The 15,949-nt window shown below is 44.5% G+C and overlaps 3 protein-coding genes across 3 annotated transcripts; all 3 read right to left on the reverse strand.

Moving 5' to 3' along the window:
* Positions 1-1,860: 1,860 nt before the first annotated feature.
* BDB00DRAFT_970788 (D subunit of V-type ATPase) lies at positions 1,861-3,313 on the reverse strand. Its single transcript, XM_053129846.1, has 7 exons — positions 3,223-3,313; positions 3,004-3,121; positions 2,848-2,927; positions 2,605-2,717; positions 2,275-2,524; positions 2,101-2,195; positions 1,861-2,028 (listed from the first exon to the last, which is right to left on the reverse strand). Exons 1-7 carry the CDS (start codon positions 3,264-3,266, stop codon positions 1,952-1,954), a joined length of 777 nt encoding a protein of 258 aa, XP_052983319.1. The 5' UTR covers positions 3,267-3,313; the 3' UTR covers positions 1,861-1,951.
* An 839-nt stretch (positions 3,314-4,152) lies between these two features.
* Positions 4,153-4,726, reverse strand: BDB00DRAFT_785152 (uncharacterized protein; the record flags this gene model as incomplete). The annotated part of the gene is made up of 2 exons (XM_053120523.1): positions 4,153-4,272; positions 4,436-4,726. The coding sequence occupies 2 exons, from the start codon at positions 4,724-4,726 to the stop codon at positions 4,153-4,155; spliced, it is 411 nt and encodes a 136-aa protein (XP_052983320.1).
* A 1,664-nt stretch (positions 4,727-6,390) lies between these two features.
* BDB00DRAFT_52116 (uncharacterized protein) lies at positions 6,391-15,277 on the reverse strand. Its single transcript, XM_053117709.1, has 7 exons — positions 13,832-15,277; positions 12,901-13,719; positions 11,160-12,783; positions 9,026-11,074; positions 8,320-8,914; positions 7,010-8,246; positions 6,391-6,903 (listed from the first exon to the last, which is right to left on the reverse strand). Exons 1-7 carry the CDS (start codon positions 14,859-14,861, stop codon positions 6,662-6,664), a joined length of 7,596 nt encoding a protein of 2,531 aa, XP_052983321.1. The 5' UTR covers positions 14,862-15,277; the 3' UTR covers positions 6,391-6,661.
* Between the last annotated feature and the right edge of the window lie 672 nt (positions 15,278-15,949).

Consider the following 15,949-nt stretch of genomic DNA (forward strand, 5'->3'; position numbering starts at 1 on the left):
ATGATGCACACTCTCTTTCATTATTATTAGATGTGCACAATAGAAATGTGGGTAAATGATGAGATAGTCGGACCCTTTTTTCTTGTGCTGTATACAGAAACACTTTTTATTACTATCGCAATTTTCTTAAACGTACGTAAAAGTATATAAGCAAATGTATTTTTATCATCAGACAAAGATCTTCATTACAGCGCGGATTAGTTTTTAAGGAGTTAAGCGGATGTAGTAAATTAATAGCGATCAGCGGTGCTAGAGAAAAAGAAGAAACTCGCACTTGTCGATCCAAGACTTTTGTACGCATACCAACCTGCAAACCGGAGCTGTTTTTTTGTTCTCGGACGCATCTGCTGCTGCTGCTTCTGCTGCAAGGCTTAAATTTAGACTATAAAGTATTATACAGATCATCAACCGCCACACAAAGTAGTAGGATGCTAAGCTACAAGTGAGGTATCTGTAAATACGTACTGGACTGCTACATTAGTTGTTTAACATCATGATTTACTAGTAATAATTCGTACAAGTGGAAGTAATTAAGTGGTGTCATTTTATGGTATCAAGCAGTTCACTATGAAACTGCAAGTTTGTTGTCTTTTACTAATTGCGACAGTCACCCCTGGTGTGTCCTCTTTCGCTCTCTCAGCCTGCACTAGTTCGATATAAACATCATATAAGCAAAACTTCACCTGCACTCCTTTTTCTCTTTTTTCTTCCCTTTTTTTTCTGCTTTTTTGTCTTATCATAGATAATAGAGACACTGTTTCTGAAATAATTATTCAAAAGAAAAAATGTTAATTTTTGCTTCTGATTCCGTCACGACCAGCATACTTGAACTATTGCTCTGCACTACAGCTTGGACTATTGCATCAGCTCAAGTGGATACTGGAGGCAAGTTATCTTAAAAACAAGGTGGTCATGCAGGCCGTGCTGCTGTTGTTTTTATTTTGTCTTATATTTTCTCATGAAGGGAAAGGGAGGAAGAAGAGAACAAATAGGAGGGATATATATAAGAGGAAGGGGTGAGGGTCTTGCGCTACTACAGCAGGGTTCGTAGGCTGTAAAGCAGCACTAGCTTACCAGCAGAATGTTTAGAGGATAGCGATCCAACAGGTGACGACTCTGCCGGTTTAGGGGATCCTACAGGCGACGACACTTTTTCAGATGATCCAACGGGGGAAGACGAGCCCGAAAACCCAACGATACAACCGCCTTCTTCTGCAGCAACACCGGGCCAGCAAAGTGGGTTTCCTCTGACAGAAAAAACATCGATGGGCTAGATGGGGTTATTCAAACTAACTTATTCTGTGCATGTGATGTGAATTGATATAATATTATGGTCCATACAGATGGTGCAGGAAATCCTTCTGCACAGGCGAGTGGTAGCAGTAGCAGCGACCAATCAGCAGTTGCAGGAGCAGGAACGGCACCGTCAACGCCGACTGCACAAAACGATAACAGCGCTGCAGATGCGGCCTCTTCTGCTTCCGCAGCGTTGTCACCATCATCATCATCCACACCAGCAATATCGGGTGACAGCAGCGATAGTAGTAGCGGCGGCGGTAACGGAGGTGCCATTGCTGGTGGAATTATAGGAACTCTGATAGGCCTAGCCGCCCTGGGTGCTCTTGCCTTCTTTTTGATGCGAAGAAAGCGACAACAAGATCCAGCGGTACAAAAGACTTCAGCGGATGACCTTGAAGAGTTTCGGCCGCAGAATGAGGAAATGGTTGGATACCACGCTTGGAACGCGGCGTCATCCTCCAACATGCTCGCATCGTCAGCCGCATATCATGCTCCTCCTCCCCCGCCTCCTCCACATCAATACGTATCTGCGGGTCAGACGCCCAATACACATTGATTCTCCCGGTTTTGATTGATTTACAGTACTCTTAAACAAAAGCTTTCGCAGTCTTCTTTATTCTTTATTTTGGTTTTTTCTCCAGTTATTTCTCTTCTAGAAGATAATATCCTCATCGCCTTGGTCAATCAGATCGATTTGGCCCGTTTCATCGGCTGTACGGAACTCGGGCACTGTGATTGTTTTATGTACCATACATTAGCTCTTATTCTCTCTATCCTCCTTATAATACCTGGCAATCTTACCTTCTCCGTCCTGCATTGCAGCAGCAGCTTGGATCGCTCTTTGTTTTTCCTCGGCAGCAGCACGTTCTTTCTTTTTGCCCTGCACTTTCTTTAATCTAATAAAACATTAAATTACAGCCGTTGAGTTTTCCACTAGCAAGTGATAGCAAAAGATAAAACACATACGAAAATTACCTGAAAAATTCTTCTCTGTCCTGCTCATCGAGCTCGGAAATGATATACTTGATGGTATTTTCGTAGCGAGGAATAATGACGTGTTCGATTGCATTGACACGACGATTTGTGGCCTTGATGACCTCGTCAAGAATCACAAAGGCGGTTTGTAAACTAGCAAGCTCAACCAAGGTCTCGACAGCTTTTCTATAAACTTCTTTGGATCGCTGGATATGTTGACCACCACGTCCCAAACCGGTAAACTCGAATGCTGGTTTTCATAATATGTCAGTTTGAGCAAAAAAATTCGAGGTAGTTGTGACAGTAGCAGAAAAACAGCGAGGTACATACCATTATTGCCTTCGGTATACATGGCGAAAGTGGGTAACATAACGCCAGATACGTTTTCTTGATTGGCTCGGACACGTAACTGCGCCGATTTGCTGGCTTCTTGAATTTGGTAACTGGAAATTGAACGCATAAGATTAGTACGAAGCTAATCCTCGCGACTACACACCTCTCTCTCACAGAAGAGAAACCACACATGTGTACAAAGAAAGATTTTTCAAGATATGTTTTATCCAATATCTTTACCTAATATCGCCAGCAGCATATTGAACTTCGGCAAGCGAAAATGACGCTGCTTGCATGATTTGGCCCATCTTTCGTTTAAGCTATAAACAAATATGCACGTTTAGATTTATTCCAGTTTATATCCGCACGAAAAAAGCGTCTGGAAAAACAAGATACCTCGTCAATACGCTGCGTGATAGTACGGAAACGCTTCGTGAGAGCTTCGGCTTTACGCTTAAGCAACGAATGGCCAGTTTGAGCACCCTTGAGTCGGGTCTTCATGGTCGTCAGGGCCCTAATCAAGCAGTCAGACAAAAAGGGTTAATGCCTTTAGCAAAACAAAACTTTGTTTTTGAAATTCAATGGGTAGTTTTTATATATAAAAAAGACACACACATGCGCGTAGGGAAAATGCTAATTCGTTGATTTGCTCCTGACATTTTCCGTCTATCGAGATGTAAAAGCGGAAAAGGGTTGAAACGGAGGGCGTTTCGGCTCGAGTCACTCGTAAGTCGCTCATCATTGTCGGAGCCGAACAACGGAAACGTCGGTGCTGGAATAGCGTATGTATGCCCTCAAAAGAAAAGAAACCAAGTTTCTTATCGTAAAGAACGTGGCGGAAGTGAGGTTGGTCCTGGATTGTTGCATAATAGCGAGAAGTCTTACAAAAAAAGAAATAATGTTTGTTTGTTGTGGCTCGCGTAATTGTTGCATGGTAACCAGTGATATCGCGCGGGGCCACGAGTAGGCAATGATGATGATGATTGTATCATGGCAGCATATAGACTTCTTAAAGAAAATCAAGATGGTATTACACCGCTGATTATCAGGTGAAACAACGCAACGTCCTTTTTCTGTCCACTTTTTCCATACGCTAAGCATTGGTAACTACTGTTATTCTAGTAGCGTACAAGCTGAAGCTGCTGTTGATTTACCTTTAACGCTAGGATAGTCGTTGATCACAACAGAATTTTTTTAGGAAAGATTCGCCAAAATGCTCTCAGCCAAAGATGCAATCCCCTACAACCATAAATCTTACCATTGGCGTATTCGTTAAACCTTCAAAGAGCTTCAGGTACCCACAGGACGCAATCAATTACTACATATTGCTTTTGTATATCTTGTTATAAATATAAAAAAGACCTAGGATGCTGTGTATATGATACGATGTGCGATTTTAAGTGCACCAAAGGTGATCAGATAAAATGTCAAATCCCTAGTGTTCTTGTCAGCTACAATTATGGTCCTTGGAATGTTTGTGTTTCCCTTGTAAAATTTGTTTTATTAAACAATAATAAAGTATGTATAATGGTGTAATAGATGTTCTCACATGTTTTCAAACACGTGAACCTTTATGGTTGAAATATCTTGTTTTATCTGCATGATCAATACCAATAGGACGATGTCGAAGAAGATACTAAGGCCAAAAGCTGCAGAAGAAGACGCCTATTTAAAATAGTTAAGGTAGTTAAGGAAGAGCGGCATGGTTAGCGTCCAGTAATCATATTCTGTCAATGTTTGCAATATAGCGTAATTCTTTCTAATTGCGTTTACTAGACAGCAACAGGTGCTTTATCCAATTCTTTAATGATCTCCCCATTATACTTACGAAACTCTGTTTCACAGTTGCTGTGGGTGGGGGATGTTCATCATGACGTTGGGCGTCAGGAGCAGAAGGATGGGGCTGAGAAGAATGAGAACCAGGAGAGATCACTGTTGGTGATCCAGGAAGTTGGATCCTTACTCGATGTTCACCGTGCTGCTGTTGTTCCTTCTCCGATACACCAGGAGTATACAAGGTGTCGTGTTTGACATTTCCTAAATCGAGCTTTACGCGGGTTCTAGTGAAAGCGTACAGCTTATCCAACAATCGATAACCGAGGGCACCGAGGACACACATGTAAACATAGGGCTTGAATCCGGCAGGAACAAAAAGAGAAAAGAAAATAGTCGAACGAGTAAAAGTGAGAGGCAGGTTTGGAAGAATGTATGTGTATGTGAATGCGAGAAGTGAAAGTGTGATAGTGTAATTCGTGTAGGTGTGAGTGGGGTAACATAGGATGTAAGTGACAATACAAAAGGTAAAGATATTGAAGTTTCTGTGCAATAATACGAAGAAGCGAAATAAGAAAAGTATAGGAAGATAAATGAGAAGAGCAACAAAGGCTATTATGCCAGCGAGAACCTGCTGGTTTCTCGGGTCTTGGAAATGATGATAAAGTATGAACATTAATAAAACATAGGGACATGCACCCAAAATGTTATATACCATCTTTCGAATAGAGAGGCGGTTATCAGAAAAAGTTATCGAAAGAAAAAGTAGAGCAGTTTCTCAAATCATCTGCTTTTTATACGATGCCTCTTCATTTTTGATGTATGAAACCGAGCCAACTTTTTTTTCTAACAATAAAACCAATGGCATAAAGCCATTGTCTCTGCTTAACCAGCTATTATCAAACAATGACGACAAGCTCTCTCGTCGTGCTAAAACTGTTTAAATCGTTTTGTTTTTTCTCCCGTAATATAATTAAGCACAGTTAGCAACGCACCGTACCTGTCAGTGGCTAAGCCATCACTCAGTCATAATCGTAGTATATTCACCATAGGCTTATATTATCGCTTATTAATGAAAGTGAATATTTGTCACTTCCGTATGGTTTTGACGGCTAAAAAGCCTATTAACGATAGATCTCTTCGCCACTCTTCAATATATCACATTGTATACATGTGTATTCACAATGCTCTGCATTTCTTGTATATAACGCCGTATACATTATTAGGCTTTTGAGTCATGAACAAGTAGCGAGAATGTGTAGCTGGAAAGCAATATGCTATTCTTTGGTGAGGATGACGAGGGTGATATTATTGTGTTATTAATCACTGCTCGCTTACTTTCATGTGAGATTGCTTTGTAAGAATACATAGTCTCCTCCAAATCTTTACCAAAAAGAGTTATTCGAGAATCTTTTTTCAAATATAGACTAATATCTACCACTTTTCATGATTTTATCAATAACGTACATATAGCGTGGCGGAGTGGGTATGCATAAAAGCTCTCAATGAAGCTGGTGGCAGCACGAGCAGCAAGAAGGACGTTCTAATGTTGTGTGCCTATTTAATCTCGCTTTGCAACTTCTTCTGCTATTTCTGTAGTTGCCTTATCTAACATACAGTATACTTCTTACATAGCGTCGATTGGGTCAAAGTGTATATTTGTCGCTGAGCTCTGCAGCAACCGTTCAGGTACTTTACCTGCAAAAAAAACAACACATCCGCATGACATTTTCATGCGCAATAATAGCGTGGAACTTACGCCTCCCCATTTTTTTTAATCACATATAAGCATGGTACGCACAAAGAAACCAGCAGTAGCCACAGCTACCTGCCCGCAAGCCATTCAACTTCCGCGAAGCGTTTGGAGGACAAGAGATTATTCATTACTAAGTTTATAGAAGGAAAAGGGCGTATATAGCCATGTATATATCGGATTATAAATCTATATTAACCTGGTACTTGATATTTTCATATAATTTGTAAATCAAAACATATCTGTTAGTGTTAAGAGCAAGAATGATGTCGATTATTTATTATAGTAAACGATAAAAAAATGGACTGTGGTAAAAGTGGTTGAGTGCTGCAAAATGTCATCTTGAGTAAAACTGTAACTGTGTGGGTGTGTTGTGTAAGAAATCTAAACCAGGAAAATCTCGTTTTTGCGTTTGGGTATTTTTGTTACTGTTGGGATTTTTGTACATGAATGAAGAAATGGAGAATGTGGGTGGTTGATGCGCAGATGGATAATAATGATTAAAAAATGGATGGATGATGTAGTACATCAGCCTTTCAGGCTTCTGCTGTTGATGCTTGCTAATGCTGATATGGGGGAAGAAGATGAGGGTTTGCGGAACTGACGTATTTGCTGTGACACAATGGCTCGATTAATAGGTTTGCAAAGGATATCATCAAACGAGCCAGCTTGTTGTGCCGTGCGCTCATATGCAGTGACAGCCACAATTGGAGTATCCTGGTTGATATTGTGGGTGGATTTGATCATACGTGCCGCTGCGTCGCCGTCAACTAGTTATAATAGTACATGTTAGTTGGATAAGAAAAACAGTGCCTTTCCTCGATTCATAGTTACTGACTACGATAGTAGTAGCTAGATATAAGAAAGGTGACTTACTGATTGGCATGCGAATATCCATGAAAATGATATCAAACTGTACATCCCCCATGGCACACCGGATTGCCTGTGCTCCGTTCCTTACGATCACGCAACGGCAGCCGAGCATTTGGAGGATCGTTTCGAGAATTTTACAGCTGACAGGATTATCGTCAGCGACAAGACAATCGAGCGTCTTTTTTGGTTTAGGTGGCAGGCTCACTGTGGTGGAATTAGAAGCAGCAGTAAAACTAGTAGCAAGGTTGTTACTCATTGCACCGCTGGAAATTTCCAATGGATGTGGCGGTGCCGGTTCAGCGACCACCAATGTTAACGGCTCTTCTGCGGGAGGCGTGGGATAATTCTCAGATTTGAACCGGCTATTGATCCGTGCCTTGTGGTTCCCCGGCGACGAAACAGATCTTGCGCGTGTCGGTAACCATTCCATAGCAGCCTTTTTTAACGGATGTTGTTGTTGTTGTTGGTGGTGGTGTTCAAGGGATCGTCGAGGAACTACTTTGGTTGACGTAGACGGTGAAAGACTGTGTGGAGTATTGGGGAACGACATTGCATGCCTAAGATCCAAATCAAAGAGCGATCCACGCTTGGCGACCTGTTTCTTTTTCGATATTGGTAGCGATCGAGCACCAGCAGTCGTGGTAGACTTTGCACTAGCAACAATGCTATCCTGACGGATCTTGCGGATAGCAGACTCGTTGGCCTTTTCGAGCATAGGCAAGTTCTTGTACACAAAGGTACCAAAGTCATCGCGGCAGACGGACAATTCCAATGCCATCTCTGTCGATGATTTGCCGTTATCACCGGGCAAAGGTGTCAATTTCTCGGGATTTTGCTCCTGGATAATGGCTTTGGCTCGCTCAACTTGCTGTTTGCTGTCTTGATCGTCGTCATCCATTAGCATCATCGTAGCCCCTCGTGCATCAAAATAGTCTGTGTCCTCAATATCAGCTGGCTGTGGCACAAACGAAGCTGACTTGGTCAACAGCGTGTCCCATTCAATATCTTTGAAAAACGGATGGTTCTTGACTTGCTCAAAACCTTGGCTACCAAGTCGTTTTTCTGGGTCAAGCCTCATGAGACTTTCCATGAAATCGCGTGCTTCAGGTGAGATCGTGACCACATCCTCATGCCAATCGATGCGTCGGGACAAAATGTTGTCGAATACCTTGTCTGTGGATTCTGCATGAAATGGAGGGTAGCCGTACAAAAATTCGTAGCTAATTACGCCCAGTGCCCACTAAATGTTATATACATCTATGTTAGAAACCGCATTATTCGCAGGTATACACATTGATTCTTGTAAAACTTACCCAATCGACCATTGAATCCTGGCCGGTGCCCAGAATACTTTCTGGTGCTAGGTAATCAGGTGTTCCAACAGCATTTCGAGGAGCTGAGCAGTCATCTGGTTCTTGTCGCCGAAGTTGCTCAGGATGCATATACCCAGGCGTCATTATGCTCGGGGTAGTAGCGCTGAAATTGCTGGAATAGGCTGTGCTGGAACGGTGCCGGCCGCTGCCAGTCGTAGGACGATCATCAGAGACCACGGATCTTCCGGATGAGCTGTATAATCCATCAAGAACAGGTGTCCCTGAGCCTTCAGCTGATGTAGCACTGCTTGCTATAGAACCCCGTCGACGATCGTGATCGAAAAGCAAGTTGAAATAAGATGGCCGATACATGCCATTGTTGAATGATGATGGTTGGTCTTCACAAAAAGGCGGCGGTGTACCGGATCGAGAAGGTGCTGGTGATGTAGGCTGCGCGTGTTCAAACGACTCTGCGCTGCCGTTTGACAATTCATCTCGCACACGTCGATCCAAGAATCCGATCCGAGAAAGACCAAAGTCAGTCAGTTTGAGATGGCCGTTTTGGTCGATCAGCAAGTTATCAGGCTTCAAATCCCTAAAAATTACAAGTGGTTGAATGAGTTTATAGTTATTCCTTTAGACATATCGAGATTCAAATTTTGAAAGTTCACAGACAATTATTACAATGGAATTCAAATTGTCTTACCGATGAACAATGTTATTGCTGTGCAAATACATTAGACCCAAAGTAACTTCTGCCAGATAGGTGCGGGCCCATTCTTCGGGCAGACTTCCCAGGACCTTGATAAGCGTCGAACAATCACCGCCATTGAGATACTCGAGCACCAGGTAGAGGTAGTCTTTCGATTGAAACGTATAATACAGCTTGGTCACAAACGGGCTATCTGTCTGGGTCATCAAGATCATTCGCTCCGACTTGACATTTGTCACTTGGTTCTTTGCAATCATATCTGCCTTTTTCAAGAACTTGATCGCATAGTAGTCGCCCGTGGTCCTTTTCTTTGCAAGAAATACTGAGCCAAAGGCACCTTTACTGATTGGTTTGACGATTTCAAAGTCCTTGATTCCTGGCGCTGACGGTCGTGGTGTGATCGGTGCTGGCAAAGGTGTCGTTGGTGATCGACCCAAAGCTGTTGAGCAACGCGGCGAGTTTGAGCCTACTGATGCTTGAATATTCTTTTTGGCCGGCGCTGACGTTACATCCTTGGGTGGCGTGGAAGAGAATGCTGATCCTTTTGAGGCCGACTTTGGTGCTGCTGTTGATGCTTTACGCCTTTGCCGCTGAGTAAGTCGGCCCATTCGCTTCGGTTTCAATGTCTTTTTCAGCCTACCCAGAAATGACTTTTTTTGGTGTGGCTGTGGCTGCTGCCCTTGTTGAGGCCGAGATGATGGTACTAATGCTTGTTTTGATGATGAAGAAAGAAGAGACGTTGGCTGTTGTTGTTGTTGCTCGTCATTGTTGTTTTTGGCATTGTAGTCTTCTCCTTCCTCAGACACGAACTCTGTCCACCCAGCTTCTTGTTGCATTGTCTTTTGAAACTCGATCCGTACACGCTCATTGTATTGCAAACGGTCTTTCATCCGGTTAACTGCATCGAGCTTGCCTTTGACCAATGCCTCCACGTCGCGTATCAAAGACATGGTGCTTGGATCATCCGCTTGAGGCACTCGCCAGTATATGATGCGAACCATGTTGTCCCGATCTGCATCACCTTCATCGCTTCCAGAGATAGATAATGCCACGTTTATAATCTCGATCAGGTCGCTATATATTTCTAGTTCGCATTGCTGAATTTCATTCGGGTCGCGTACTTCCTCTTCTACTGGCAAACAATCACTTCCGTATAAATCATCGTCGTCAAGCATAACATGATGCGCTGACAACAAAGATGGAGCTGTTGATTGCTGGTGCTGGCCCAAGGGTGTGCGACTAACCTCATCCGATAATTGCTGAATATGATGCTTTGCTTCGTGCAAGTTATCATCGCAGATCATGATGTCCATCTCTGTTCGATGTATTTCTACACATAGTACTGAATGCTGCTCGAAAAATGCAGCAACAACCCATCGTTCACAGACACGACAGAGAACTGGCGGTAAGGACAAAAAACTGGATGGTGAAGGTATCAAGCTTTCTGAAGTAGGAGCACCACCTTGTGATATGGCGCGCCGCATGGTATGGTCGTCATTCTCGAGTTCAACTTCGTCGGCATCCAAATCATCGCTATCGCTGCTGCTATGGGTTCTGCTGATCTTACGCATAGCCCCGTGCATGATCTCGGCAGCAGGTTCCGAACGCGATCGATTGCGTGCAATTGGCTCGCTTTTGTCAAGTTCGTCAAGTACTCGCTCCTCGGTTGGCGTTAAACTGAGAGACGATTCACTTTGAGACATCGCGGCCGCCGCTGTGAATGTGGAGCGCATCACTTTGGGTGTCAGCATGTTCGCTGCTGCTACTGCGGCGGTTGCTTGATCGATCAGGGACCAGCGTGTTTGCATTTGTTTCATCACCCACATTGTGTGGCTAGGCTCGTCTGTAACGCGATCGTACATGAGCATGCCTTTGGCTTCCATTTCAATCTTCTCATCTTTGTTCTTGATGACTGTGAACTGAATCTCGACGGTTTTGGAATCATCCGATACGAGCTCGTCCGTAGCAATGTTGAATACGCGACAGTCTTCTTGAGCCAATAGATCTGATATCTTGGTGCCAACTACAGTGTCTGTGCTTAACCTACAATCAAATGCAAAAAACATGTTAGAACATGATGTTACAAAGTAGTTCCCCCAAAAAAATGAATAGCGCTAATATGCTTTACCCAGTAACATCTCGCCATACCGGACTCAGATATTGTATAGTAGCTGTGCTCAAATCGAGCTCCATGACAACCGTTTGTCGCTGACCACGATCGGCTGCTTCTTGCAGCTGCTGCACGTGATCCTTTGCATGGTCGCCAAGATCATACTGAGGCAAGCTCTCGGTATCGGACGCTGATGTGCATTGCGACAATCGTTCTTCATCGATTCTTTGCTGCGGGGTGTAATCAAGCTCGTCTTGGCCAAAACTGTCGATGGCATCATCGTCGTTGTCGTCTTCTTCTTCCTCGTCGTCTACTTCAGCTGCTGCCCAGAGACTTCGTTCAGCTTCCCACCATTCGACCGCTCGGTTAAATGCAGCAACGTTAAGCAGCAGTCGAACATATTGATCGCGGCAAGGCCACTCTGGATGCTGCTCCCATTCGAAGCCGATACCTTGGATATCACTGACAAGAACTGTGTATTTGTTTGTGTCGTTCAAAAACACATCCAGCGGCGTGTCAAGAAGCTTCTGCGCAAGTTCAATCAGCTCCTGCAGGGTCAAGATGAAAGGAGTCGGCATGAATGTGTCTTCGGAGATCATGGCAGCTGACTGTCCTTCTTTTTCGTCGTCTCCTTGAGGTTCTATTGCAGAAGCTGGCATGCCAAGCACCGTTTGGACCAAATCAGTATAATCCGCATCCTCCTCATCATTTTCTGCTTCTCGTTGTTGTCTACTGAAGCTGGCCAATGTTGTTGTTGCTGCCGATGATGTTGATAAGTGCTGTTGTTGTGCCTGGTCGGCGTCGCCATATCGCAAACCCCTCTCAACATAGTCATTCAAACTGTTTATGACTTGTTGCAACTCGTTCTCACATGTATACTTAATACACTGCAGATGCGACTTGATTTTGCGTCGAATTCTTGCTGGCATTTTTTCCTCTGTTGTACTGCAACCCGTAGTGCTGACACTACTATACGGGTGATCGTCAATGGAATTATTAGATTGTAGCACCTGCGTCGCATTCATTCTGTAATCCGTAGCGTACGGATGAAGTGGTGGATGATGATGTTGATGATGGAAATTCTCAAAAGACGATTCTCGGGCTGGACGGAAGCATTGTCTCAATGGTGACCCGACAGTAACATTGGCGGCTGATGCGGAAGAGGAAGTTGACGGAGTCCGCTCATCTTTGATGCCAGTCAACAACGTTAATCGACGTGCCAAATCCGTAACATCAACAGAGAGGCTACGTTTTTTTCTATGACTTGGCTGTTCTTCTAACAGTTTGGGCAAACGTTTAAATTCAGCACCTGATGCTGAAGAAGTTGATTTGCGCTGTTGCTGTAGTGGGTGCTGCTGCTGCTGCTGGTGTTGCTGGTGTTGTGATTGTTGATCCGGATAGTGATTTGAGGAAGACGAGGTAGAGGTGAAAAAGGTCAGGTTTGAATTAACGTTACGCCACCATGGTTGCACGCTATGACGAATCAATTGCGTATGTCCGGCTAGACGGTGCTCCGCTAACCAATCTACCCACGGTATACTGTCCAAGCGTTCCTTGATATTGTTGTTGTAGTCACGCCCGGGCATCCAACGCCGTACTTTGCTTAGCCGAGACATGTACAATCGTTTGGCATACACTTGTTCTGGTTGTTGTTTTATGATAAAAAGATAAAAGAGATAAATAAATAACGATGAAACAATGTAAATATTAATGTGCTGATATGCAGAATAGTGTGTAGTAAAGTATCCTTCGATGTTACCTTCCACCTCTTCAAAAAACATCATATCGGTGTTCCTTGAGCCGGCAGCTGTTGTGGCCAGGTCTGTTGCACTGCGCTCCATGGGATCAAGTGTGAACTCTTTGTAGTAATTGCTGCCGACACAATTGCCACCACCAGCAGTAGTGGATCTTAGCAGAAGCGCAGGGTACAAAACTTCGCCGCTAAACCCATTATTGCTACTGTCGTAGAGCTCCAACTTATCTGGTGCTGGTGCGATTGTTGTCGATGATGACGATGATAAATGCAAAGGTGCTTTAAAGGAAGATGTTGTAGCAGTGGTAGCGGTTCTGGGAATAGCAGCCGAAGTTGAACCGGCGGCAGCAGTGGAGGAAGAAGAAGCGCCAGAATCCAAATTCATTTCGTCGACGTCCTTGTCTGCATCAGGATCTTTACTTCCTTCTTGACTGCTATTCGAGAATTGCCGTTGCATGAGGGAATGAAGCGACAGCTGGTAGGCGGGTATTTTGTTGCTGTGATCTGCATGATAACTGCCACCGCTATTGACACTACTTGTTGCAAGACTCCGAGATCTAGTATGCCAGATCGTTGGACTTGGTGCAAGTGGCGGGTGATGCTGCTGCTGCTGCTGCTGTTGTTGTTGTTGTTGTTGTTGCTGCGATGAGTCGAAGGAATGGAGGTCACTGTTGTTATTGCTGCTATGGACATTGGATTTCGAGCTGAAAGTGGACGACCTGCGTCGGCATGTGCCGCTAGTGCAGCTTTCACTCGACGAAGCTGCCCGTGCAACCATGGGAGACCCAGAAGACGATGTAGAGGATGCTCGAACAGATTCTTTGCCTAAAAATAGAAAGTCAGCATATATTGCATTTCGGAATACATCCGGCAAAGTACGGTTTGCAGACATACACGCACACACACACAAAATACATAATGTATATCTTGCATTTACCTTTGGAGGTTGACGACGACGACGGAGGGCTGCTTGGTAACTGCAAGGGTTGATAAAAATACGGCGATGACGAAAACAAATAGCAGCAGTCGTCGGTACTGTCCGTCAAAACCGACGAAATCGACGGTGTGCGAACGCGTGTGGCGACGGATGCAGAGTTGGTCTGTTGCGGTTGTCTTGAGGAAGATGACGAAGAGGAAAAGCTAGTGACTGGAGACATGGAAGAAAACCATCCATCGACGACAAGGCTATGATTGCTTTCTTCTTGCCCAGTCGTGGCTTCTTCAGGACCACTGCCACGCAACTTGGATGACGAGCCTGACTTGTGCATTGAACGATAATGGGGTGATGGCATCATTCGACTGCGGACATTTTCCGGTAAACTGACAGGCGTGGAAGGCATGCTGGGAGATTCATTCGAGGATGGCGAAGCAGCACGCGTATCAAACCAACTTGCACGCTTGGATGTTGTTGACTTTAACATATAGCGACCTCCACTACCCGCAGGCGGGCTCGCATACCTCGGCGATGTTTGCTTGTTGGCGTTGTTGCTACCACTACTATTGCTGCTGCTGCTCACGGGCGACGAGCGCATGGCGAAGGTACCAGTACCGGCAGCAGAAACGGCGGCATGTTGCTGAATAGGAATAGACGACGGCGATATATAACTGTCATCGTTGTCGTTATTATTAGAATCTTCCAACGACGAATCCTTTATGTTGCTGTTGTTGATATTGTTGCTTCTGTTACGGTCGCTACTACTCGTAGTAACAGCAGTAGGTGGTAGTTGTGCGAATGACGAATTATGACGTGCGGGAGTCATTGACAATGAATTCGTAGTAGCTGCTGTCAGCGATGGCGAATGCAAGCTAGCAGCTGTGGCGGCAGTGGTGATGGAGGATTCATCGTCGCATGACGACAGCGATGTTCGGCTGGTACGTCGCTTTAGCAATAATGGCTGAGGAATAGGCACGCTTCGCAGTTTGAGAGAAGACGGCTGCTTTGTAGGTGGTCGCGTTTCGTCGGTCATTGTTTTCTTTTAGCCCTCGCTATTGTTGTTGTCGCAGTCGTTGCTGTTGTAGTTGTAGTTATTGGCGATAGTCGTCGTCGATCCGTCGTGCACTGTATGCGAGTGTCTAGTAAGAGAGAAAGAAACTATGCTTCCGTGAAGGGGGTGTGAGGGAATGGTTACCACTACTACAACTACAAACTGTTGCAGTTTTCAGTTGACGACGATGGTCGTTGTAGGAAGCAGCGGGAAGATTGAAGAAAGAGAAAGACGGAAAATCAAGAGTGCGTACTGCGGATGGGGTGGGGGAGGTATGTGAGAGTGTCAGTGAGAGAGAGTGTGTAGCTTAGTTCATGAAGAAGGGGAAGAAAGGAGGAAGAGTACGGTGATGGGAAATTTGGCTGTCTGTTGTGGCAAGTGGGGTAAGTACGCTAAATAATAATAATAATAATAATAATAATAATAATAATAACAAAACAACGCTAATAGCAATAAAGAAGCGAGAGTAGCAGCGATGGTATAGAGAGCCCTTCGGTTGGTGTTGTGTTTGTGTGCATCTTGATTTGGCTGTCGACACCTGATGGAAGGCGCTCCAGCCCATAACAATCCACTACCCTCCTTCTTCACTGTGTTTCATTCATTCAATGAAAAGCATAACCCCCCCCCTCCTTTGCAACCCTCTTACACATACTGGGAAGTCGCTCACCCCTCTCTCTCATTTTGATTGGTTATCTCTTTGACTGGCCAACTTTCCCCCACCACCCAGAATGCTCCTTCTTTGAGAAGTGCATCTTCTTCTGTGTGTGCATCACGAAATATAGGCTCATCTTGGTGTTCACACAGTATTGCATATTCTTACACGATACATCATATTCAATCATCTTTCTTTCTCATCACTCTTGCAAATAATGTATGTGCGTAGGTGTCCGCGGGTGCGTATTTGTGCATTAGACCTGCTACAATCCACTGTGCTAATACTGATACTGTCTGCATCTTACTGAACCCAAAATCCGTTCTCTTGTGGTACATTGAAATGTCATGTGGCCATCCCCTTCTACCACCGCCCAAACAGGCCATAACCCACAGCCATAAACCAATGCGAAACAAGA

Source organism: Zychaea mexicana, assembly GCF_025766255.1.
Source record: "Zychaea mexicana strain RSA 1403 chromosome Unknown BDB00scaffold_11, whole genome shotgun sequence".
In the NCBI taxonomy this organism is placed as follows: Eukaryota; Fungi; Mucoromycota; class Mucoromycetes; order Mucorales; family Lichtheimiaceae; genus Zychaea; species Zychaea mexicana.